We start from the raw sequence: 25,723 nt of genomic DNA, 5'->3' as shown, positions 1-25,723 counted from the left end.
TGCTGTGTTGTTTCTTTTAACCATATAATCCTTTAACTTTGCCTTTTGCTGTGCTGGACAACTACTGTGTTTCCTTATCTTGTATGCACATGTGCTTAGCGAGCGAAAGCCATCACGTTAGGCTTCCAGGTATAGCTCATTAGAACAGCAGTAAGTCAGTTAAGGCCAAGGTAGAAATCGTGCAAATGTCTTTGTGTGAGTAGACATTCATATATTTGTTTATTGCGCCGCCTGTTTTGATTGATGGAGGGGAATGAAGACATTTTTCAGCTCAGCATTTAGAAATTATTTTACATGGCTGGTAACACCTACTGTGTTATAGATTTTTTTTTAAAAAATGGATATGAGTAATGCAGCATCTAAAAATCATTTTCAGTGTTGGTTTACTTCTTATTTCCTGAACCTAGAAATATTCAATATGTATATAAGGTTTTTGCTTAAAATATAAACCAACTACTGATCATAGTTCTTTCATTCTAACTTCAAACCAAATTAGACTAAATATATCTGATAAGCTGCAGAAACTGGACACACACTATTGAATTGCAATTTAAATGTCCTGTAGTTGTCTGTAGTTGTTGTTGTTACGATGCTTTGAGAGAACCATATAAAGATTATCCCATAAGATGTACACTAATATGCATATTAAGAGATTTGTGATATATTTAGTGTCTTTTTAATCTAAAGTAGCAATACAACAGTAAATAATACCTGTTACATATTTGGATTTTTCTCATAACTAAAACATGTTAAAGTCATCCTCTCCATTTATCCACCTGCCCCAGTAGCCATGTCTCTCATTGGCTTAGAGGGCAGCCAATCAGTTGCAAGCTCAACCTTCTGGGGGATGGCCATTCAAATTGTGTGGCTGGGTGTTCTTGAGGGCCGGCTTTTACTTGGAGACCCTTGTCACACACAGCTTCCAGTCACAACAGTCAGGACTTCAAAGGCAGCCAGAGGCTGTTGGTGAGAAGAGTGAGTGACAGGAATACAGACGCAGGGAGAATGAGTGGAGCTGATAGTGTGATACAATAGAGGGAAAGGCAGTAGATGGAGACAAACTTTTGAGGCCGAATATATAGAAAGTGAGAAACGGTGCAGTGATAGATAATAGCGCATAAAAGCTGTCGAGCAGAAGGACAGGACAGATCCAGGGAAGGTGGAGGAGGCGGGCAGAAGCAGACGTCCCTGGACAGAACATTTCCTCCTCTTCAGAGCATGGTGACAGAGTTCACATGGATTTAGTCGACCTCTACCTCCCGGAGTGTTTCACCTACCACTCTAACACAGAGTAAGTACTGTCTTATAGCAGAATGACTCCACAGAACCTGAAGGGTGTCCTCTCAAACAGTACAAAGTGCAGATGAAGCCAAGATTGTGTTCACGCCATACTTGACAGCTGCTTCATCACATCGACTGACTCACTGTTTCTCTGTATTTGCGATATACTCAAATCATTATTGCAAAACAGACGTGGCCTGTGACAATCTTTATTGCAGAGGGTGACGGGGGGAGGGGGTTAAAAAAGTGTTTTCTGTGGTGCAGCATCATCACTGTTTACGCCACCTTTAAAGAAAAAGAAGTTGCTCATCTTGTCTTGATCATTTACCTTGTTCTCATTGTTCTGTTCAGAAGAATACACATCAGCACACACACACACCCTTATCTGTGTCATCTTGTCTTCTTTTGACATGATGTTGTGTAAATATTTGAGTTCACGTTCATGTTAATTTAGGCCTGCAGTCCTTTCCAGCTCTTGCTCTTTGAACACTTTCATTAACGTTTTATGTGCCTTGGGTACGTTGAGATCAAACTTTTATGAGTGTGAAGGTTTGTTTGGATTGATCACAGTTGCCATTGTTCATTGTTTGTTTGTTGATAGTGAGGGTAAGCAGGCAAGGCCAGGTTAGAGGTAACTAGTGGTGGCTTGTGTCATCCAAGGCTGGTAAAAATCCTCCACAAGAACAATGCAAATGGGAAAAGAAAAGTCAAGCAGCTGTTTGATTGCGAGTTTGCAGGGGTTTTTTTTTTTTTTTGATTGCTTGTTTTGTCTGTAATCACAAACAGAAACACAAAAAATTGGTTCATTATCATCACGGCGGCGTAATCAATGTGATCGAATATTTGATTTAGAGTAAGATTCCTCGGGAGAGCGCGGGAACGAAGACAGAAATCTAGCAGACATGTGAGTGCGCTGTTTCCCTGATTGTTTGTGACACAAGCAACCGGATAAGGAACGTTAGAAAAGGTGATGGCGGCCGCAGATGATCCCTGTGAATGGCACGCTATCCATGTTTCCCGCCGACCCAAGCTCCAGCCACGGGTGCCGCATCTCTGTGCTTCATCCAAAGCCTGACTAAGGCTCTTACGGCCGCTCGGGGTGCCTCTGATCCCTGCTCATCTCTGGATCATTAGTAATAAAAACACTGCTGAGACCCCGCTGACCTCAATCGCTCTCCCTAAGGTTTGGAGCTAAAAGGTTAGTCATCAGGCCCTTGAAGTTTTTGGGGAGGTTTTATAGTATTAAACAAAGACTTCTCTTCCTTCGAGGCTTTTAAATAAATCTATTTTGCTCTATTTTCTTAGCGTATTGTGATCAGTTTTTGAGATTTTCTTCCCTCCCTATTTTCCCCTCAATCTCATTCCCTGCCTCCACGCAGCCGGGTCATTGTTGTCTGCATTATGACTTTGCTCCTTTTCAAAGAAAGTACCCCCCCTCCCTTACCCCCCAGGTTAATGAGCCTCAGGACTGCCCCTTTTCTCTCCGTCCCCCTCTGGTTTTTTCACGCTCCCTCTATCTGTCTGCCTCCCGTGTAATTTCCTCCCGCCTCTTGTCGGTCTCTCCGTCTTTTTGTCTTCTTGTTGCTGTTGCCAAGATGCAGTTAGAGTTGTTTTGGATACTGGTATAATAACTTTGAATACCCCACCCCAACCAAACACACACACAATGATTTGTCCCTGCTGCACTGAGCTGTACAAGCTGCACCAACCGTTTTTTGATGGGCTTTTATGTGGAGTTGTAGATTAGTAATCTGTCAGAGTGAATATCACATCACATCTGATCACCCCACTCTAATGCAATTTCATTATGAAAGCAAAATGCCTCACTCTGTACCTGTCAGGGACTCGACACAGCATTATGGACACCTGTGATGGATAGCCATTGAGACTACCAGTGAGTCATTTTAAAAGGAAACTGAAATCTATTCACTGTGCTGTTATTATAGTCTTTGAATTGGATTGGAGAGGGTGGAGATGCAGCGGCGGGGAGTGCAGGAGCAAAATGGCATCATAGGGATAAAATTAAACATTTAAGGCACCATAAGCAACAGTATTTTATTGTAAAAATAGCACTTTTTTTTGAAAAGTACTGCGGTGAAAATTCTTCCACTCTGCAGCACCGTGTGGGGTCGTTTCCAGCTGCAGGTGGCTGTGGGAGAGCAAAGCAGCTTGGGCTCAGAGGAGAGTGTATCCTAGACTTTTTATCTGCTGGAAGACAAGAGTAACAGGATCGCAAATGAACGGCGATGCTACTCTGATATGTAAATGGGCAAAAGTTGCCAAACTGCAACAGTATTTCTAAAGGTTGTAATTTGATTTAGAGAAGGCAACTTGGTTAAAAGCTCAGCCACAGTTTTTGGTGCTCGAACGTCTTTGATTCTGCTACTTCGGATTTATTCTACTGCACCAAAGCAGTTGAGCTTTGATTTCCAAGCTCTTTGAAGGCAGCAGTCGCTGTGATAACACTGGTACAGTTGTTTGGTTTTCCTATCAAGACCTTAGTTGTCTTGCTCAGTGCCTTACTGTGCGTGTCCGTGTATGTTTTTGTGGGCTTGTAGAGGGGTCAGTAGCGCGTGGCCATGGTTTACTCAGTGGGTGGTTAAAAGCAGCCAGTCTTTTTGCCTACCAAATAAGTTGTGATTGGAAGCTGCTGATTTACATGGCAGGAAACCGGCTGAATTGGACCTCAACCTCAACAAGCCAAGAATAGAGTGGGAGAGATGTACGGATAGTGTGTGGGGTGTGTGTACAGCAGTTTTCTTTTTTGGGGTTTTTGTTTTGGAAGTTAGGCCTGGCGTCAAAGAGCTGCATGCAATGTAAGTGTTAGGGTGTTTATGAAGACACATGCTTTGACAATGTGTCCGTAAGAATGTGCGTGCCAGGAGGTGTAGTGTGTTCCCGATCGTAGGAATCTGAAGTGTATGCGGTGAAGACTACGTTTTTTATTTTTACATCCACGCACAAAAGTCTGACGCCACAATGCGAGCGAGCGTGTGCGCAGGTGTGTGTGTGAGCGCAGATCACATGCCTGCAAGCCTACTGTACGCTTCAGCTGGTTTCAAATGCTTTTTCTCCTCGGCATGGTGACAGAGAGTCTGTTGTGGTCACATCCTAATCCAATAATAGAGCCATGATACACACTTTAACATGCAGGCCTAGGAGAAGATTTATTTCCAGCTTTTATTATATAACTAATAATGGAAAGATTTTATTTAAATATATAAATACATTCTTTCATTTAGTTAAGGATTGACTTCTAACAAAAGCTGTACTTTCCACTTTATATTTCTTACAAAAAACACCTGCTCAGTTGTTGTATCTGGTGTAGGCTTCAGGCAGTTTATCAGGTCAAATTTGGTAAATGAGAGAAACAAAGAGAAAATAGATTGAAGACAATAGGCAATAAAAGTGGAAGGAATGTGAGTATATTTGGATTGAACATGACGGTGTGGATGATTGCTGGTTTAGCTATTTTCCTAGGTTTGCTTAAGCAATCGCTTCTCTGAAAACAAAGCAGTGTAATGAACAGCAGCTTTGCATATGGGGGAAATCACAAACGGCTGGTTTCTCTAACACTCGGACGGATGTGGAAACTGGTATGTGGTGTTGTTGAAGCGTTGTGGATTTGTGAAATTAAAAAACTGATGTATTCAACAGAAACTATGGCCTTTCTCATTCTTTTTTTAAACCTTTTAGCCAACAAATACATACCTGTGTTTGTGAAGAGATGTGAATCCATATATTAATTTCAAGTATATTCATTACACGATTGCTATCTGTGTAGATGATGCCAGAACTAATAAAACTAATATAAAACTAATCAAAGCCCACCGACCTGAAGGTCAGCTGCAAATATTAATAGCAATATCAAAGTGACTCATTAAATAAAGATGACTTCAAATTCTCCAACATAGATATATATTAAAATAAGATGCATACACACATCATATGTATTAAATTCTTTTTTCTTTTTTCTTTTTTTTTTTTGTCTCCAGGCATCTGGACAGGATGTCAGTGAGGGGCTTGGACCCCACCTGTCCCTCTTCTATAAAGCGTGAGCCTTCCAGCCCCAGCCCCAGCTCTCAGGGTGATGTCAGCCCGGCCCAGCCCAGTCCTGGAAGCTCTTCCTCGGACACAAACTCCAGCTACGGTCCTCTCACCAAAGGCCACAATCACAATAATGGGCAGGACTCACCAGGCCTCTTTAGTCACACAGCGGGGTTGGCCAGTAATGGAGGAGCAAATAGGTTGGTGTATGTATCATATTCTCCTTTATTTCATCTGTTTTACTCCATTTTGTATGTGAAATGATATTATTACTATATCTATGTTTTACCCTTATTTTTACTCTTCCTTTTTCTCTCCAGGAGGTTTGGTGAGGAAGAAGGCCAAGTCAAGTGCGAATTCATGCTGGGCTCTGTCGCCAAGCGCCTATGTCTAGTGTGTGGTGACGTGGCGTCTGGCTACCACTATGGTGTGGCCTCTTGTGAAGCTTGTAAGGCCTTCTTTAAGAGGACCATCCAGGGTGAGACTGGCACTGTATATAAAACACACCTTCACAAACACGCTCAGTTTCAGTAACCGCATTTATTGTGATTAGCATGGCTGATAATGCCTTCCTGCATCATATAAACCTGTTTTAGGAGCAACAAGGTGTAGATGTTCCCTGATCATTTGTTTTGGGAAAAACAAGCCCTGATCAGTTAGCTCACAAGCTTCCGCCTTCAAAACTGCAGAAAGGCTTTAAATAAAGATCTGCTCGCAAGCAGCTGATATGCAGTTATACTTAGACCACTGTGTGTATAGTCAACATCGCTGAGTTTAGGTTTAAAGCTTGACATGTGTGCGCAATCGCTTCAGCCCTGAAGGAAGTCAGCAAGGAGAGCCGGCAGCATGCAGTTTGTGTGTTTTAAAGGGATTGTCCCCTCTTGGCCCAGCTCAGGAGCCTGACAGGAAGCGTTTAGTTTAGGCCTCTAGAAGTTGGCTACTCTAGATGAGTTCACAGAGCAAGCTTCACTGGCTGTCGCATCAGACAAAGCAGATCTGGCTCATCAGATACTTCCTATCGCTGATCAAGGGTGGCAGCTAAAAGCACCCCCAACTGGCAGAAAGCCATCAGACTTAACATACACCTTGGGTTGCCAGTTAGTGTGGAGAACATGTATGGTTTTGTATTTTTTTAAAATGTGGACATTTACCACAACCTTATAGTGAAATTTACTTAATAGGGTAATCAGGATCACTTATCAGGGTAATCAGGGTCAGTTACAAGTCGAGACCACAAATACATTAACCCTCTGGTATAATTTACCACAACTTTATAGTGAAATTAACTTGTTAGGGTAATCAGTCAGTTATGGGGTAAGACCACAAATACATAACAGAAAACCTGAGATCCAACATGGTGCAAATAAGGAACAGTCTAAAGAACTACAACCTTAAAGTCAGCGTATCTACCCAATCTACCCAATTTCGCTGTGCAAGAAACTGCACAATGACAATAAAAAGCTCTAAGTCTAAGTATCTCAGCCTTGGTTTAAATTATAACATTTCCTTTTGAAAAAAAATTCTGTTTCTCAAAAGTACCTCAGTTTAGATCCTTTACAGATGCCAGTGAGGTTTGCTGTGTAATCTCAACACTTTCTCAGACATAACATTGAGATAGCAGTGACAATGAGTAATACTGAATTGCTGCTTCATTGTTTGCAAAGCAACTACTAAGTCCCCCCCCCCCCCTCCCCCCTTCTCACTTGTTATCCTCCAGGTAACATCGAATACAGCTGTCCAGCATCCAATGAATGTGAAATCACCAAGAGAAGACGGAAATCTTGCCAGGCTTGTCGATTTGTGAAATGTCTGGCAGTGGGCATGTTGAGAGAAGGTCAGCTATATCCTAAAAAAAAAATCCTTTTCCGATCCTTGTCAAAACCTTACTCGAGCTGCCTTTTTTTCTGAGATCGATCAGTCGGTGGCAGAATTTCAAATCTCCTCTTTCAGACAGTTGAGAAAGAGAGTGAAGCCTAATACAAGTCTGACTGCAATTACTTTGTAGTGCATTCCTCTAAACAATAACCTAGTAAACCCTTGACAGTAGTTGTGTAAACTCAAATGAAACCTAAAACTTCTGACAGTTAAACTTCAAGCCCTCTGTTCCGGCTACGAGGTGCGTGTGTGTAGGTAATTTGTATGTGTGGTAAACACAAGTTTGAACAATGCAGAGCTGTGTCTTAGAGAGGGAGGAGAAAGCTAATAACTGCTCATCTGTGTCAGTCTTTGCTTCATGAGTCTTCCTCTGAAATAGCCTATGGACATGTGCCAACTTGTGTAGGTGTGTGAGCAGTGCTGCAGCAGCTATTAAGATAACAGAGCGCGCTGTGAGCTGCATCAAATGTAAAACAGAAGAGAGTTTAAGGGCAGATTAAACTAGAATGGGATAAGTTACCTATTAAAGCCTACTGAGCCTGCTGTTTTGCAGTAATCAATAACATTCTGCCACTTCTTACATCAGAATTATAGGATCTGTGCTAACAGATCCCAGTCACCTTACAGAGTATTTATACTTATTAAATACTACTACAATACAATACATCAAATAAGTTTAGCAATGAGCTTTCATGTTCCTGCCTTTTTTCTATAGCTAAGGTCCACCCTGCAAAATTTCATCATACATGCTCAAAAACATGAGATGACAGTGGTAAATATGTTCCACTGGTACTCTGTGAGTGTGGTCAGGTGCTCCTTTAGTGTCACTATGTGCCTGCGGTGTGACATATTATCCAGATTTAGAAGTGACTCAAAAAGGAAAACATTAGCGACCTCCTACAGTACCGGCCACTCGTTGCCTTCTGCGTATGTCCACGAGAAGATAAGGAAGAGAGAGGGGAGCTGATGAAACGCATGAGTGGGTGGGTGGGGGGTGAAATCCAAGGCATAAGAGAGAGTAAATAGAATTATTAGGCATTGTTGTCAGCATCACACACCATGTAATTCACAAGAGCCATATTGAAATCAAAAACCTTTATTCAGTGTTTTCAAACTATGGATTAATTCAGCTGGGTACACAGTTGTGATAGCTTCATCCATTTTAATCTCCACGTATGAAAGCTAGAAAGATGGCGTTCTAATCTTCAAAGGCATGTGGGTCAAAGTGGAAGACGCGAGGGAAGTGTCAGCTACCTTTCTGAACCTGTGCTTTTTCTCTTTATTTTCTCATTTATTATGTTTTGGTGACAGGCAGAATACAAGAGGGATGTAGTTACCCATTGCATTATCTTCACTGATCCCCAGAAAACGGACCAATCCTGTGCATCAGAGGCATGTCAACCTCTGTGCATCATGCAGGGTCTAACAAAAAACTCACCATGCTGCTTTATTGCTATTGGCGTTTGTTTTTTCCTTAGTAAAGGTTCTGTTTCTTCTGGGTCAGCACTGTTCTGGTTTGATTTCATCTCTATATTGATTTTACCATTTTCTTTTTAAAATTAAAGACCTTTTTCTTCCTTAAGAGTTATGTCTTAAAAACATAGGCTCATAACACAACAATGGCTGCTGCAACAGATATACCGTTACCTCTTTGCATTTGCAATCCTCCTCTGAATGTTAAACGCAGTTTGCAGGTTGATGGGCTTCACAGAAAGTTCTCATTAGATTCCATAAAAGTGGATCTAACTTTCTCTGTCTGCAAAATAAATGATTAGATCCCAAATTCAGTGAATATGAGCAGTCAGAGATGCTGTCGGTGGAATTTGATAGCTCATTGTGTTGTTCACTGAGAAGTGAAATGTTCCAAGTTTGAGGCCTTGACGAAACACAAACGCCTTGGAGGGTTGGATCAGGAAGGGCATCCTGCGTAAAAATCTGTGCCAAATCAAATATGTGGATCTATCTGCTGGGAATAAGGGAGTAGCCCGACAAGTTTCTACTCTCCCGTGACGTACGCTGTCTCACAAATTTCAAGACTTAATGTCCATCATATAAAACCTAGAGAGCATATATTATGGCCTGTCTGCTGACAGATTATCATAATTTCGGGCAGCCTCTCTTTTGGTTTGGTTTGGTTTGTCAACTTCTCAGATGACTCCAGCTACTTTTTTTGGTCTAATGCTAAACCAATAGAAACAATGGGTAACAATTGCTAAAATGCGACCCAGGTTGCAATAAAGTGCAATGATAATTTAATACCACCTCTTCGTTGCTAAGCACACAACAGCATCTGGTCATTGCAGCTGTGTATAAATGTGCTTGTAAGTTATTGATATACAGAATAATAGCATCTTTACACGTGTTTGTGTTTAAACATGTCAGTCAGCAGCAGCCATATTTATGCTCATGCCACTGTGTTCTTGTGAGCAGGACTGTCTCTGCCCTTCTTCTAAATTAGCTGCTTTTAATGGGATGGGTGCGTGGCGGGGGAGGGGTGGGGGCATCAGCAGCATCCCAGTCTACCTCTCAGCCCTCTCTTCTCTTTGCTTTCCCTCCTCCCTCATAAATTCCTCCAGATGCCTTGTGGGACTCCTGGACCTCCATGAAATGGGAACTGCCCCTCGTAACTCTGGCTGTAAGCGCCCTCGTAATGCGCTTCATCGTGTATCGTAATGCCGCTCTTCCCTGGGGAGGCCGTAGTAAAGCCAGAGACAGAGGAGCTGTGAGGTTTAATGGGGAGAGTCAGAGCCATATTAAAAACACAGCTAAAAGACACATAGACCTCAGGCAGGATTTGATTAAGCTTTGTTTAGTCCCCATTTCTACAGTTGCTAGTGCTACTCAGAACAGTAAAAATTAGTATTTTAGGAAATGTGAAAATTATTTTGAAAATAGATGTTATAAAGCAGAAACTATGTGATTCTGTGTTTTTATGGCTTAATGGTTTATGTTTCTAAGAAATATGGCCAATGGTGCAACAATTCCCTGACTAGCCCCCACCTTTCTGTTTTGTCTTACTGTCTAATCTCTACTTTCTCCCGGCTGGAGTTACCTTTTCTTAGGGGTGTTAATCATTCAGCATTAATCAGCATTCTGAGAAAAGCATCAGGACAGAGGAAAGATAACGCCACAGTGCTGTTAGTAGCACCATGTGTATATTTGTCGCAATATCCGAGGAGTGTTGGGATTGTTTATACTAAACACTAAACCACGCTAACAAGGATCAGTCTGGATCAGCGGCTGGATTTCTCTGTTTCTCAACCACCTGTATGTATGCAGGGTGCATTTTAGGAACCTGTAAAAGCGTCTCATGTGGAAGTCCATATCCCTTCAAAGGAAGATGGTCTGATGTAAGAGGCAAAAAATAAATATGACTACTCCCTGTTTATCAAACTGAGATGGGCTGTTCAGAGGAACAGGAAGGAGGTGTGCGTGAATATCTGTTTTGTTATCCACAAAAGCTATTCTTGGCCCTCTGGTTGTCAGCACATTCCACTGTGAAAACTTACACTCAGTTCTGATGTGTGTTGTAACTCTCACATGTGAGTGGAAACAAATATACCTGCATGAAAGCTCATTTTTTTCTACTAATCAAACCACAAAAAAGTGTTTGACTGAATCCCGTTTGCCAACGGTGTTAAATCTAATAACAACACATAGGAGGCACCCACATCCTCATCCAGCTAATCCATACTTGCCCTTTATGACATCACCAGCAGGTCAGGGGGCATTAACTTTCCACAACCAATCTCTCCTTTAATACCTTGCTCATCTTCTTCAGCTTTAACTTCTCAGTCTTCACAAATCTTAAAACTTAGCGAACACGTGATCTAAATTTATTTGTATGTCATTGATGTTCTGCATCCATATTGATATTAAGTTTTCTTTCTTGCTCTTGTGAAGCACAGTATATTAAAAGTATGACCATAGACTGTATATAAAAGATGAAAATGAAGACGAACACGACCCCTGGTTATAAAGGGAAGTCAGAATATATAGAAGTGTATAGGAATATAACTTTACTTTTCACTTGATTTATGATCTAAACTCATTAGGTTCATGCCCCGATCATAGGTTTCAGGGCTTACCTAATACAACATGATTTCAATTTTGTAAGAATTTGCAAAATTTTGTAAAATACATTCCCATTTGGATTACAATAGATAATAAGGCATACAGTTTAGGACAAGCATTAACAATTTATTTTGTCCAAGGTGCCACATGAGAAATTGGGGCTGTTTTGGAGGGCTGCACAACAATATTGTTGTGCCACAACAGTCCCAGTTTCACCAATATTGGTATGTGGCCCTCCACAGCCGTCCCGGTTTCACCAATATTAGTGTGTGGCTTTCCACAACAGTCCCAGTTTCACCAATACTGGCATATGGCTCTCCACAACAGTCCCAGTTTCACCAATATTAGTGTGTGGCCCTCTACAACAGTCCCAGTTTCACCAATATTAGTGTGTGGCCCTCCACAACAGTCCCAGTTTCACCAATATTAGTGTGTGGCCCTCCACAACAGTCCCAGTTTCACCAATACTGGCATATGGCTCTCCACAACAGTCCCAGTTTCACCAATATTAGTGTGTGGCCCTCCACAACAGTCCCAGTTTCACCAATATTAGTGTGTGGCCCTCCACAACAGTCCCAGTTTCACCAATATTAGTGTGTGGCCCTCCACAACAGTCCCAGTTTCACCAATATTAGTGTGTGGCTTTCCACAACAGTCCCAGTTTCACCAATACTGGCATATGGCTCTCCACAACAGTCCCAGTTTCACCAATACTGGCATATGGCTCTCCACAACAGTCCCAGTTTCACCAATATTAGTGTGTGGCCCTCTACAACAGTCCCAGTTTCACCAATATTAGTGTGTGGCCCTCCACAACAGTCCCAGTTTCACCAATATTAGTGTGTGGCCCTCCACAACAGTCCCAGTTTCACCAATACTGGCATATGGCTCTCCACAACAGTCCCAGTTTCACCAATATTAGTGTGTGGCCCTCCACAACAGTCCCAGTTTCACCAATATTAGTGTGTGGCCCTCCACAACAGTCCCAGTTTCACCAATATTAGTGTGTGGCCCTCCACAACAGTCCCAGTTTCACCAATACTGGCATATGGCTCTCCACAACAGTCCCAGTTTCACCAATATTAGTGTGTGGCCCTCTACAACAGTCCCAGTTTCACCAATATTAGTGTGTGGCCCTCCACAACAGTCCCAGTTTCACCAATATTAGTGTGTGGCCCTCCACAACAGTCCCAGTTTCACCAATACTGGCATATGGCTCTCCACAACAGTCCCAGTTTCACCAATATTAGTGTGTGGCCCTCCACAACAGTCCCAGTTTCACAAATATTAGTGTGTGGCCCTCCACAACAGTCCCAGTTTCACCAATACTGGCATATGGCTCTCCACAACAGTCCCAGTTTCACCAATATTAGTGTGTGGCCCTCCACAACAGTCCCAGTTTCACCAATATTAGTGTGTGGCCCTCCACAACAGTCCCAGTTTCACCAATATTAGTGTGTGGCTTTCCACAACAGTCCCAGTTTCACCAATACTGGCATATGGCTCTCCACAACAGTCCCAGTTTCACCAATATTAGTGTGTGGCCCTCCACAACAGTCCCAGTTTCACCAATATTAGTGTGTGGCCCTCCACAACAGTCCCAGTTTCACCAATATTAGTGTGTGGCCCTCCACAACAGTCCCAGTTTCACCAATACTGGCATATGGCTCTCCACAACAGTCCCAGTTTCACCAATATTAGTGTGTGGCCCTCCACAACAGTCCCAGTTTCACCAATATTAGTGTGTGGCCTTCCACAGCAGTCCCAGTTTCTCATGTGGCCCATTGAGAAATGAATTGCCCATCCCTGTTTTAGGAAGCAGCTACCAATTATTCCCTTGCATGTCACATTTGTCTTCACACATTCCTGTTTCAAATCTCCATATTTTGTCTCCCTTTCTGTCTTCATTTATTTATTTGTACTATTTGTATTTTTATGTTCTATTTCTATTGTATATATTAATCGGAATCTGTGGGTGGACAGCAAAGAAAGAATTTCATTGCACAGAGAAATGCCTTTGTCTCTTGTGACACATGACAATAAACACTTCGAATCTTGTATCTTGAACAGTAAGATGTTGATGGCTCAGCTCAAGGGTTCAAGCAGGTTACAGTGGCTGTGTTCATATTTTATGTGCGGTCTAAAAGTATGATTACCCCGTGGTTCTGTACTTTAGGTGAATGGTTGGATGCTATTTTTGTTGCACATGTAAGTTATATTACAGAGATGCAAATCATTTATGTATTACAGCTTCTTTTGAGTAGTTGATATTGAAAACTGCTTTGTCGCACCTAAAGAACTGTTCATTTAGCTTAAAAATGACTAAGAAATCCCTTTTGAATTATACAGCTGGATATTACCAAATATGTAAACAAATTTAAAAAAAGAGGCCTATTAAACATATCAGGTCCCCATAAGGAGAATCATGTGCTAACGGCTGTCTAAATGACTCAGGTAAAGTTTGTAGCATGCGTGCTTGTTGTTTTTGTCTGCTTCCACTTGTCTTTGCACTAGGATGATGTCGGAGTAAATGTGCAGTCATATTCGTTCTGTTCCCACTAGTGCTGTCAGCGTTAATCTCATTAAAATTACGTTAACGCCATAACGCAGCAAATCTCCGTTAACGAGTTACCGCGGATCGCCCCGTGCGTGGGGCTGGACGGCGTCAACACGTTAACGAGCTAACTGCGCTAACGCACTAGTTCCCACCAATTGAGCATTGCGTGGCACATCCAACATACTGTTTTATTTTTGTCCATCGGGGTCATACTTCACATGAAAACCGAAATAGTTCCAAACGCCAGATCTGAATGAGGGTGGGGTAGGTTCAATTTTGGGTAGCGTTGAGGCAGTTGCCATGTTGCAACAAGCTTAACTTCTGTCTCACTAGCTTGCGCTGCGCTCAGTGGATCTGCGCTCGACAGTGCAGCCTAGGCGGAGTAGTAAAACGCAGATCCACTGAGCTCTCAACACAGACAGCATCGTCAGAAGAAAAGTTGATAAAATAAATTAAAAATTTTGTGTCGATGCATATGCGTACCGAACCGTACCGAACCGAAAAGCACTGTATCGAACGGTTCAATACCGATACATGTATTGTTGCACCCCTAAAATGTGTATAGATAGATAGATAGATAGATAGATAGATAAATAGATAGATAGATAGATAGATAGATAGATAAACATCTGGGAACCCTACTCTGGTTTTTTATTTTAATGCAAATATTGTTGAACTCTGGTGCCAAACCAGTGAGCAGATCACACAGCAAAACTCCGACGCACACTTCTGTGAAGTATTCATTACTGATATATTTGCTGAGAGTATTATGTACAAATAGACACTTGTCAATTTGTACATAATACTCTGACTGTAATGAGGCTGGCTGAATAATAGGCGCTGTGTAATATATAATTTGTGGATGATGCAGAGATAAGTACACATTGATTTGGTGTTTGTGTGTCAGACATGTCCACTTTTTTAAAAGTGTAAACACATGCAGTTTGATAGTTGTTAATATCCTGTTGGCTTACAGTAAAGGTTACCAGGCAGATTGCTATGCACAAACCTCTCCTCTAGCTCACCTTTGTCTCTCTTCATGGTACATTAACTCATAAAGTAGAAATTCTTTAAATAAATTCTATGGAATTATATGTTATAGTAAATCACACCTGTAAAATAGCTTTACAAACCACTGGTATGCAAGTGATAAAACCGCAAAACACATCTTGCATGTCCGACTAAGAGAACCTTATTTGATGTTCTTAATGTTGATGTAAGCGGTACATAAATATCTGCAGAAGTAAGACTAAGTACAGAAGGCTGCAGGCTCAAAGGCGTGGGGTATTACTGTGAGGTGTCAAGTGAGCAAATACCCTTGGCGTGTCTCTTACTGATGCCAATGCCATTAAGTATCTATTCAGGGGCACTACGGCTATTTACACTGTGTAGATTGGGCAATCCAACACCACTACTGAAGAGTTCCTGAGTCACGTTCACCTCAGTGGATGCATGCTTCGTCTTTGTAGAGACACATGGCGATTCCATGAGTATAAATCCCATCAGCTTCCCCTCGTCGAACTGCCTCATTTGGACACACACACACACACACACACACACACACACACACACACACACACACACACACACACACACACTTAAATCCCTATCGTCATGGTGACTAGGTTATTGCCACAGTGCTTGTTAAGATGAGCAGTTGTCACCAGCTGCTCTAAAGTTGTTGAGTGTCATGTTACAGGATGCATGCTGCGGTGCCAGCATTAGACTTGTCCTGCCCATTCTCCTTGAGATGTCAGTATATTTTGCTTGGTAATTGACCAACTTCCTGTGGGTTTATTGGGTTTGACAAAAAAGCATTTTCCTGACACCCAAACTTTGTTTTTTTTAGTCATCATGAGAAACTTTCATTTGCTATTTGAGCATAAACTGTATAAAAAAGATGGACATAGCCACCATGACATCAACCGCTGGTTTCTAAGCTACCATTTTAAAGTCTGAAATTTCAGCACTGATGCTGTAGAGTCTGTCTTGTTTTATTTTGGCGTGAGAGGTTTTAGTGCTAGGCTATCAGCTAATGCTAGTATTTTTGGTACACTAGGTGGGCACACAACTGCATTGCAGGATGATTAGTTCAAACAACTGTATGTATGTACAAGGTCCATGGGAAAACCAGTCATCCTCAGATGAGATGATGTTCAGGAATAACACAGGAACCATCAAGTCTCCAGCCTTAGATTGAAAACTGCTGGAACACCAGTGTTCCCAAGCCACTGGAAAGCAAGATTTACATCTCCATGGACGGAGACGGTGCCAACCCAAAAAAAAGCCAGTCCTCTAAAATTGACATCTTCGAGCTCCACTGAAATTCGCAGCTCCCCACACTGACAAATGCCTTCTAGAGAAAAGTTTTATGGCCAGAAAAGACAAAGATTACTGCCTGTTATTGTCAAATAGCTCAGTGTGTTTACTATTGCCAAGCATGGTAGTGGCAGCACAATGCTCTGGGGGTGTTTTGCTGCCAGTGGGACTGGTACAGTCCACAAGTGTATGGAAGACTACCTCCAAATATATAACCTAAGTGTAAGAGCTAGACAGTTAAAACTTGAACACAACTGGATTCCAACCAATTGTGCCAAGAAGAGTGATCAAATATTCAGTCAGAATTCTGTTGCAAGCTACCAAAAGCATCTGGTCGAGGTGAAACAATGCTAAGAAACTAAATATAACACTTAGCAGCTACCTGTGCCATTTATATACCTTCAAAACATTAGTTTAAACAAGGATTTGTTTCAAACACACTTAATGTCACTCAAAATGAAATGGCAGTAATTTATTTTGTGTAAATGAGTGGACGTTAGCATGAAAAAAAGGACAAACAGGCATCTATATTTATAACATGACTGTCATTCTTTATGATCCACATGTTTGAATTGGCCAAGATTTTATGCCGGATGCCCTTCGTGACAAAATCCTCCTCATTTATCCGGGCTTGGGAAAGTTTCCAAGATTACTGGTTTGTGGCTATGCTAAACATCATTGTCCTCTGTTTGTGTTTATGTAGGTGTGCGTCTGGACCGGGTCCGAGGTGGCAGACAAAAGTACAAGAGAAGAATAGATGCCGAGAACAGCCCATATCTACACCCTCAGAATGCCTTGCCACAGAAAAAAACATGTAAGTGTAAAAATAAAATGTTCTAATAAGTGTTAATGGAGTCATTTCTTACGGTTTAAGTTGTGGTTTGGGAGCCAAAACAGTCCACTAATGTTTTCTGTCATTTTGTCTGTCAAAGCACAAGCAAACAAAATTTTATTGCTTTATAATACAATTAATTTTCAATGTTTTATTCTAAGTGCTTATTTAAAGCTACCTCATTTTCAAACATCAGGTTAGCAGTGCATTCTGAAGTCAGATGTTGGAGCTGGGAGTGACGTCACTCCTGACATGAGCGTGCTCCAGTAGTAAAGCCAGAAAAGCAAGGATAAAGCAAAGTTTTTTAGGTTATTCTAGTCAACTAAAACTCAGCTAAAATCTAAAATTAGATATAAAAACATTTTAGTTAACAGCAACACAGATAAAAAAAATAGGAAAATACAAAACTATAATGACTGTTCAGGCATCACTAGCAATGCAATGCTTGTTTTTTGCACTTTTTTTAACTTTTGCATGAGTGTGTGTGTCTTTTGTGTCTTCTCTTCAAAGGAAATCCTAATATCAATGAGATCAATTGATCAAAAGTTATGATATTAATAAACTCTAACTCATTTTAGTCTCTGTAGGTGGTGTGGTGGAGAACAAGGTGGTATCTCTGCTGCTGGTTGCTGAGCCAGAGGGCATCTTTGCCATGCCGGATCCCACGGTACCCGAGAGCGACATCAAGGCTCTGACCACTTTGTGCGACCTGGCTGACAGAGAATTGGTGGTCAACATCGGCTGGGCCAAGCACATCCCAGGTATGATTCCGGCTGGTCTCCCCTGCCTCACTCACTCTCCTCGCACAAGCACACCGCACACATTAGCTCCATTAAGTCTCTAATCAGATCAGTGGAAGGATTGTTCTGACTTGTAGCAGCCAAGACACTCACGGGAAGCCCAGAGGAGGGAGGTAATGTTGGCTTGGCTGCGTGTTATCTGTCCGTCAAGCTCCTGTGTGTGCGTGTATGTGTGTGTATGCGCCGTGCCCTTGCTGACCAAAGTGTGCTCCTAATATATCAGCCAGATGAGCCGCGGCCACCTGGAAGTTTTAATTCATTTCCTGGGCCGCAGGCGTCTCCCTGTGCAGTCTGAATTATGGAAATCCTCCTGGCACTTGGAGCACACTTAGCTTCTCCTCTGACACAGGAACAGTGGAAGGATGTCCGGAGATTTGTTTTTCCTTCTTTGAATGCACGTGTAGAAAGCAGAGGGGAAGTGCATTCTAAAAGCTTAGTGGGATTAATACAGCTTTGTTGATGGTTGTAATCATGTGCCACAGAGGTATGCAGACTGGATCTGCTTTTGATATTGCAGGTTTAGACCCAGGAATGATTAAAGGAACACAATTCAGAAGCAGTTTACACACTTTGAGAGGTTGTTTCGGACCACCTTTCGATACAAGATGCTCCAAACTGGTGAAATGAGTTCTCATAATCCTGCAGCGCCTTCAAGAGTGGGATACTTTCGTTATCAGAGTGTACGGAGACTGCTTTAGATTGGTGCTGAAGTGAAAATGTAATAACTGTGGAAAACAGGGATGGCATTTTAGGCTTTATTTTCATTACTGATTGTATTTAATTTAGTCATTCAACTCATTTGTCAGAAAATAGTATTTAAAAAAAGACCATTAAAGCTAATGTCTTCAAAATTCAATCATCAGTACAAAAAAAAAAGATGTTCCATTTGCGATCAAACAGAGAAAGTGGTAGTGACTCAAAGAAAAGTCTGTTCAATTTCATATTGACTGGCTAACAATCATTTAACAAAAAGGATAAGGCCTGCTAGTTGGACATTCATCCAAAAAATCCATGCTTTGCAGTGAAAACATATTTTGTTTTCCTTTATTTTAAGTTTGAGTCGTGGTTCCTGACATGTGCAAATACAGCATAGTGAGTTTGTGAAGGTGGAAAATTAACATTCAGTGGAACTGAATTCAACTGCAGGTTAACTGAATCATTATTCACACCAGCTCATCAGACAGTTTTATCATCGGTCTTGATTCTGCTCTTACATATATGTATATATACACATATACACATATATACACATATATATATATGTCCAGACCCAAAACACGACAGGGGAAACACCTGGGATTTTTTTTGTTGATGCCTCATCTCTAAAATGCTTACAATACAAACAAAAACCCCTCTCTCACCTACATTCGCCTCCATGCTCGCCCCTACGAAGTGAACATGAAGCAATCATTTGAGTGTGTGTTGGTGTTTGGTGTCCGTCATCAGCGTTTCCATTGTTCTCTTATAATACCCACTCCCCTCACCCACTTCTCACCTCCCGGGGCCCCTGCTGTCTGCGTTTCTCCCGTTGTTTGGCTCTTTACTGTCAAGACAGATGGGAGTCCGAGTGATGGGTGTATTTGTGGCCCTTTTGCCAGTGGAAGGTTTACTGGGAGAGCGGAGCAGCGGTGCACATGTACCTTGGGGTGGGGGTGGGGGGCTTTGATTTTTAAAATTCAATCAAAATGTCAAGCACATCTTAATCAAACTTCTGAAATGTCACAAAAAAGCTGTGAAAATATTTTAACTACTTCAGTGTCATATAACCTTTAATATGTAGATATATATATTTTTATCTTAAATCACATAATACATGGGCTCCATTATTATTGTTATATTATATTTTTTAAATGGCATTTCACTGAATTCCGACTCTTGAGGCCCAACCTGCTGCTATGTATTCAGCACACGTTTCACTCGCTATAACATATCGTTAGATAAATTGATCCATGCTACTTCCACTTAAAGCTGGAGCCAGTTGGCCAAGCTCAGTGATAAAGAGTGGAAACAGGTGAGACCTGTTCAAATAATCTGATATTTTTAAGTGTGAATAAAAGTTACTGCTCAAGTCCCAACCTGGACACCACTCTGTTATCTAAAAACATTGCCCCTTTAGTGCTCAGCCTTCTAGACCGTGTCAGAGGCATCAAAATCACAGCGGTGATAAAGAAAAAAGCAGATTACAGATGAGATTGGCCAAAGAGGATATGACAAGCATCTCAAAATAAAAGACACAAAAAAGGGAAGAACAGACATGACAATAGGATCTTTTATGGAACAGGTTGAGGGTGTAAAAGATATAAAGAAAGCTCAGCTGACAGGAAACAAAGAGAAAATGTAGATTGAAGAGACACATGCACTCAGAATACGAGTATTTAAAAAAAGACTGGCCTTTCCTAGCAGCGTAATGGCCATGTCACATCAGCTCTGGGTGAGTGGCAGGACACACGGCCCCCACTGTTGAGAGAATCGGGGTCCTGGGCAAAGTGGCCCGGGCCATCTGAGTTCTTTGCCCAGGGGGAGGTGAGTGTGATGTGGCTACTGTCCTGGCTGTTCCCCCTCCTCCTTGTCTGCTCTTATCAGGCAGATTGACAGTGATGTGGTCTGAAGTCTGAGGGCCGGACTGGCAGATGAGCTGGCTAAAGACCAACTGCCCTCTTTGTTTTTGGCCTTTTTGAGTCTGTGATGCAAGTTGGCTGTCAAATGAATATGCTTAAAGGGTGACTGTAGTGTGACTGTCCATGCACCGTTGTTGATATGATCCAAACACGTGCAAGACTTTTCTCCTCCTTGTTGCCCTCGGTAAATGTTTGCCTGGTCCATTTAATGCATGATCTTTTCTTTTTATTGATGGTTTAACTTTACCTCAAAATCTATCAATATATTGCTTGCGATTTCATCATGCAGGCTCAAACACGTACTCGTGCTGGTCTTTCTCTCTGATCGATGATCCTGCGCCGGAATACTGATCCCTATTGGCCAATAAAATTGTGCACAGACAGCTTTTCCAATCAATCAGGGAGTGATAGTGGGGGGAAATGGGTGCCACTGACGTCCCTGTACTGATTGTAAAGAGAAGTGGATCCTGATAACAATCACCAGTGGTGTCAAAAATACAAACACCTCCCACTCCGCTCCCTCGCTCTGTAAAATCATTCATTTAATTACAGTAAACGTGTGCAAGTATGTGTGTAAATGTAGGTTTATGCGGGGGCTGTGGGTGGGTTTAATCATACTCCTGTGGGGTGTAATTGTCAATCAAAGCAGGCACGTCCTACAGAGAGTAATTAGATTCACCACCTATTCACTCCCTGTGTCCTTTGTAATGCCCTTTGCCGTGTGGCCTTCCCTTGTGTAAAATCATTTTGTTTTATGCAAATTCTCTATCATTGCTTATATTAATAAGCATGGATAACCAGGTTTATGCTAAGCTGAGCTTCACAGAAAGTAAGACCAGAATGTATACAAGCAAAGGACTTTATAACTAAGAGACAACGCTAAACGTTAGCTTTGTCTAATAACAATATAACAATGTGTCATCACCGTACAGTTATGTATAATAGGCATGGAGCTCTAAAGACGTGAGAAAGAGCATTTGGTGTTTATCATTGCAGGTGGTTTATTATGTATTAATTGAATTAGTTTAATGAAATAGGAACGCACTTGAAAACACTGCAAGAACTCCCATAAGTAGCCTAATCCCACTGTAGCCTATTAAAGTCCTTTTGTGCGTCAAGGCTCAGGACAGGACACAGGAAAGAATTGTCTTTGACAGTAAGAACCACACAGTGAACTTTATGTTAAATAGATGTAGTGTTTTGAGCTCTACAATACAAGCCACATTTACACCTTCATGCACACATTCATAAAATGATTTAATCTATACAGGCTTAGTTTATCATATGGACACACACTCACACTGTTGATGCATCAGCAATTTGGTGTTTAGTATTATTCCCAAGCACTCTTCAACACAAGGACTGGTGGAGCTGGACTTTCAACCAGTGACCCGCTTTACCCTCTAAGCCAAAGCGATGCAAGTCAGTGTTATCAGATTCAAGTCACGTTTTCATAAAACTGGTTTCATTAAAGTGAGAAATTGTGTTATGGCCGAGATCTTTACATTCAGGATAGACAATGATCTGCAATTTCTGTATTTAGTGCTGGGATTTAAGATCTGTTTGAGTTAAGAGATCTGTCGCATGTTGCACAATGTGGAAAGTCAAAATTTAATTTATAGTGGTTTAAGGTTGAGTCAGCAACAAAAGGAAATTGTGAACTACTCCAGTAACCACCCTTCCAAAAAACTTGAGGACTAGGTCAAAGGAAGGATGGATCAGGCTAAACTTTCAAAATTCTGGATCCTGTACTTCAATTCAATTTTCAGTTTTATTTATATAGCGCCAAATCACAACAACAGTCACTTCGAGTCGCTTTATAGTGTGAGGTAAAGACCCAAGAATAATAAAGAGAAAACCTCAACAATCAAATGACGCCCTATGGTGAAGCACTTACATTAGGAGGGAAAAATCCCTTTTCTAGGAAGAAACTTCCAGCAGAACCAGGCTTGGGGAGGGGCAGCCATCTGCTATGACCAGTTGGGGTTGAGGGTAGAGAGACAGGACTGAACTTCCCATTGCACAGCCTAATAGCATCTTCCATTAGACCCTCTCTGTCTGTTAAATACCCTCCTCATTCAAGCTCAACACTCAGTTTATGAAGGAGGTTCATTTTTGAGTTTTTTCTGTCACAAGTCTCTATTTCCATCCAAAGAAGTTATTTTCACAGACTTAGGAAAGTTTCTTGTCTTGTACAGGCCTTGTAAGACTAACCATGACATGTGAGCTGACATGTGGGAAATCTTTCTTTATTCTCTCTCCTTTCAGGCTTCCCTTCGCTCTCTCTGGCGGACCAGATGAGTCTGCTGCAGAGCGGCTGGATGGAGATTTTGATTCTTCGAGTGGTGTTTCGCTCGCTGGCCTTGGAGGACAAGCTTGTGTATGCTGAGGATTACATCATGGATGAGGAGCAGTCAAAGCTAGCTGGCCTGCTTGACCTCAACAATGCTATCTTGCAGCTGGTGAAGAAATACAAAGCCATGGGGCTAGAGAAGGAGGAGTTTGTGGTACTCAAAGCTATTGCACTTGCTAACTCAGGTATGAAGCTTCTTATTATGAAGATTGGCCTCTGAATTTGTACATTTCTTTTTACAGTAAAACCTTTTAATTTCTTGACATAGCTTAAGATCTTACTTTCATCTCTCCTAATAGACTCGATGCATATTGAGGACTCAGAGGCAGTGCAGAGGCTCCAGGATGTCCTTCACGGAGCCCTGCAGGACTACGAGACCATCCACCACCCGGAGGATCCTCGGCGAGCGGGCAAAATGATCATGACCCTTCCACTTCTCCGTCAGACAGCTGCTCGTGCCATCCAGCACTTCTGCAGCATCAAGCAGGACGGTCGTGTGCCTATGCACAAACTCTTCCTCGAACTTCTAGAGGCTAAAGCCTGACCTGAACGCAGACAGCCATTCGCTTCGTCCTGCAGGGGTTAGCATGTGAGGAAGTAAAGGATAACGGGTAATCGTGGGGTTTCACGCCATGTTTTTTTGTCCACATCAGTTCGCATTTGACAGTAAAGTCTCAAATTTGCAAGTGGCAGGAACGTTTTTTTTTTAAGCCACACCCTTCCTTCCACCAATGAAATATTCAATTAAAGCGGAAAAGAAAGCTGTAAAACTGGCAAGCTGTGTCTTAGTGACAAGGCCGTTGTCGTCTTTGCCGTTTGTGACACCGAACTAAGAGTGCTGACCCGCTTCAAAGGATGAAGACAAATGGACAGGTGGCGTTAAAAGCAGAAGAGTCGCCTTCTAGAGATATCTACGGTTACATGCCAAACTTAGAGCTTCTTTTCTCAAATGACCACATGATACTTGAAAATCCTTGTGGATTACTTTATTCATCTCGAAGCCTGTAAAATATGCATTCTAGTGCATTTAGAAAACCTACTATGACTTGGGTTTTGTTTGTCCTTTTTGTATAGAAAAGGTATACATGTCCTAGGAGGTACTAGAGTAAGTCTTGCCAAAGAGTAGAGACTCATATTATTGAATAATACCAGCAAATATCCACAGTAATATGATGTGGCCTGTAAGGCATTCACATAAACCTTCATCCCTGCTCTGTGGTTTATTGCAAAAATATCTTATTATTTATATATATATATATATATATATATATATATATATATATATATATATATATATATATATATATATATATATATATATATATATATATATATATATATATATATATATATACATATATATATATATACATATCTACTACTTTCATACATCAGTGACTAAAGTGAAGCAATTAAATGATCAGCACCTAATACAACAACAACTGATATCTGGAGTTTAGAGAAAATTTCAGGGAAAGAGTATATCATGATGCAACTGAAGTGATATTTATTTAGAAAGTGGCTCTGCTCTTTTGTTATTTTTCTTTTAATAAATGTGGCATTAATGAGCAATTGCAGTGGATAATGATTTTTGTTTTTAAGATTTTTAAATGATATCATTGTAAGATAATTTTTTACCAGCTTCTCTGCTACAGCACTGATACCAACATCATATCATTAAAAATGAAAGACAGCGTGATTAAACGTGGAGTCTGTACTTGAAGATCATAATGTCGTAGAGCTGTGTAGACCCATAGATATAACTTTAACTATGTAAAAAATACAAAAATAAAAATAAATAATGGCTGCCATACTGTATAATCTGGATTAGGGAGGCGCTCGATGTCTTTTCTATGATAGAAGTCTGTGTAGGATCAAATTTGTGCACTACTTTTCCTTTTAGCCATAAAGTCTGAGGAAATTGGTGATGGCGCTCTGTTAATCTGTTAGCGTGTTTTGTGTGAAGAGTCGTTTTTCTGTCTTTGTTTTCCGCACCTGTTAAATGAAGGGATTAAACTCGGGAAGGAACCTCAGTACACGGAATTAAAATGTCCAAGTCTTGCTCTTTATTTAACTCAAGGTACTGTGACACTATAATGTGCTTTTTTTGTGATGAGAAAAACAGATGTAGCAGCAGAATGGCGGTTTAAATGTATGTCGTATATGACTTGCTGTATATACATCACGTCTTATGCCAACAGATAATGTCTAAAGATGCAATTAAGCTTTGTCTGGATGAGCTGTGCTGTGCTATTTCATTCTCAGGTGGATTTTTTTGGGCAATAAAGATGATCCCCTTAATGCAAAAGCTCATATTATCCGTGTGTCCCCTTCTTCCTCGATAAAGCGAAGAGGGGTTTGAAACAAATTCATTAAGAGCTGGTAAGTGGGTGCGGTCTATTCCGTGCAGTCTGACAATGGACTGTCATTTTCAAGCTGGGCCCATTATGGCACATTTAGGCCATCTGAGCCCAGTTGGAAGGAGATTTATAATTAACAGCCATAATGTAATGAAGTCTAACAGTGGCCCCAGAGAGTGCTGGTCATCAGCTGCCTGTTGAGACTCATAGAAGTAGAGGCATTTGACTCACTTCATCATACTGTGATCCTTACAAAACAAACTCATTATTATTATTTTTTTGTAACACTGTTTCACTTTCCATTATTTAGCATTTAATACAGCAGGAAAAATAAGGTTGGGCTAGATTTACAGTGTAGTCTATTATATTCACCTTGCAAAGTATGTCTATTAGGTGTGTGATGGCCAAATCCACAGCTGCACAATTCATATACACTCACTGGCCACTTATTTAGACACAGATGTTCTACAGCCTGTTAACACAAATATCTAGTCAAGTCAATGGATTTAGGCATGCAGACTTGGGCAAGGCAATCTGCTGAAGTTCAAACCAGCACCCGGAAGTGGAAGAAAGGTGATTTAAGTGAATTTGGGTTGAGAAAATGTCC

The 25,723-nt window shown here is 41.3% G+C and overlaps 1 protein-coding gene across 3 annotated transcripts; it reads left to right on the top strand.

The window, feature by feature from the left end:
* Positions 1 to 904: 904 nt before the first annotated feature.
* LOC146651970 (estrogen-related receptor gamma-like) lies at positions 905 to 24,772 on the top strand. 3 transcript variants are annotated; one of them, XM_085382277.1, is made up of 8 exons: positions 905 to 1,291; positions 5,277 to 5,528; positions 5,649 to 5,806; positions 7,046 to 7,162; positions 16,857 to 16,967; positions 17,564 to 17,746; positions 22,672 to 22,941; positions 23,056 to 24,772. In XM_085382277.1, the coding sequence occupies exons 1-8, from the start codon at positions 1,236 to 1,238 to the stop codon at positions 23,298 to 23,300; spliced, it is 1,392 nt and encodes a 463-aa protein (XP_085238403.1). In that variant the 5' UTR covers positions 905 to 1,235; the 3' UTR covers positions 23,301 to 24,772. The 3 variants fall into 3 exon arrangements, with proteins under 3 accessions (XP_085238403.1, XP_085238404.1, XP_085238402.1); XM_085382278.1 differs by having other exon boundaries at positions 5,277 to 5,534; positions 17,573 to 17,746; XM_085382276.1 differs by having other exon boundaries at positions 5,277 to 5,534.
* The last annotated feature ends 951 nt before the right edge of the window (positions 24,773 to 25,723 follow it).

This window comes from Rhamphochromis longiceps, linkage group LG15, assembly GCF_057381845.1.
Source record: "Rhamphochromis longiceps isolate RC_006_pf linkage group LG15, R_longiceps_female_GT1.1, whole genome shotgun sequence".
Classification (NCBI taxonomy): domain Eukaryota; kingdom Metazoa; phylum Chordata; class Actinopteri; order Cichliformes; family Cichlidae; genus Rhamphochromis; species Rhamphochromis longiceps.
Note: the sequence above shows the minus strand (reverse complement) of the source record. Positions and strands in the feature narration are given on the sequence as shown.

Coding starts and splice junctions, on each gene's coding strand:
- LOC146651970 (XM_085382276.1), top strand. CDS start 1,236: ATGGATTTAGTCGACCTCTACCTCCCGGAGTGTTTCACCTACCACTCT. Junction 5,807..7,045: donor CTTTAAGAGGACCATCCAGG/GTGAGACTGGCA, acceptor GTTATCCTCCAG/GTAACATCGAATACAGCTGT. Junction 22,942..23,055: donor TATTGCACTTGCTAACTCAG/GTATGAAGCTTC, acceptor CTCTCCTAATAG/ACTCGATGCATATTGAGGAC.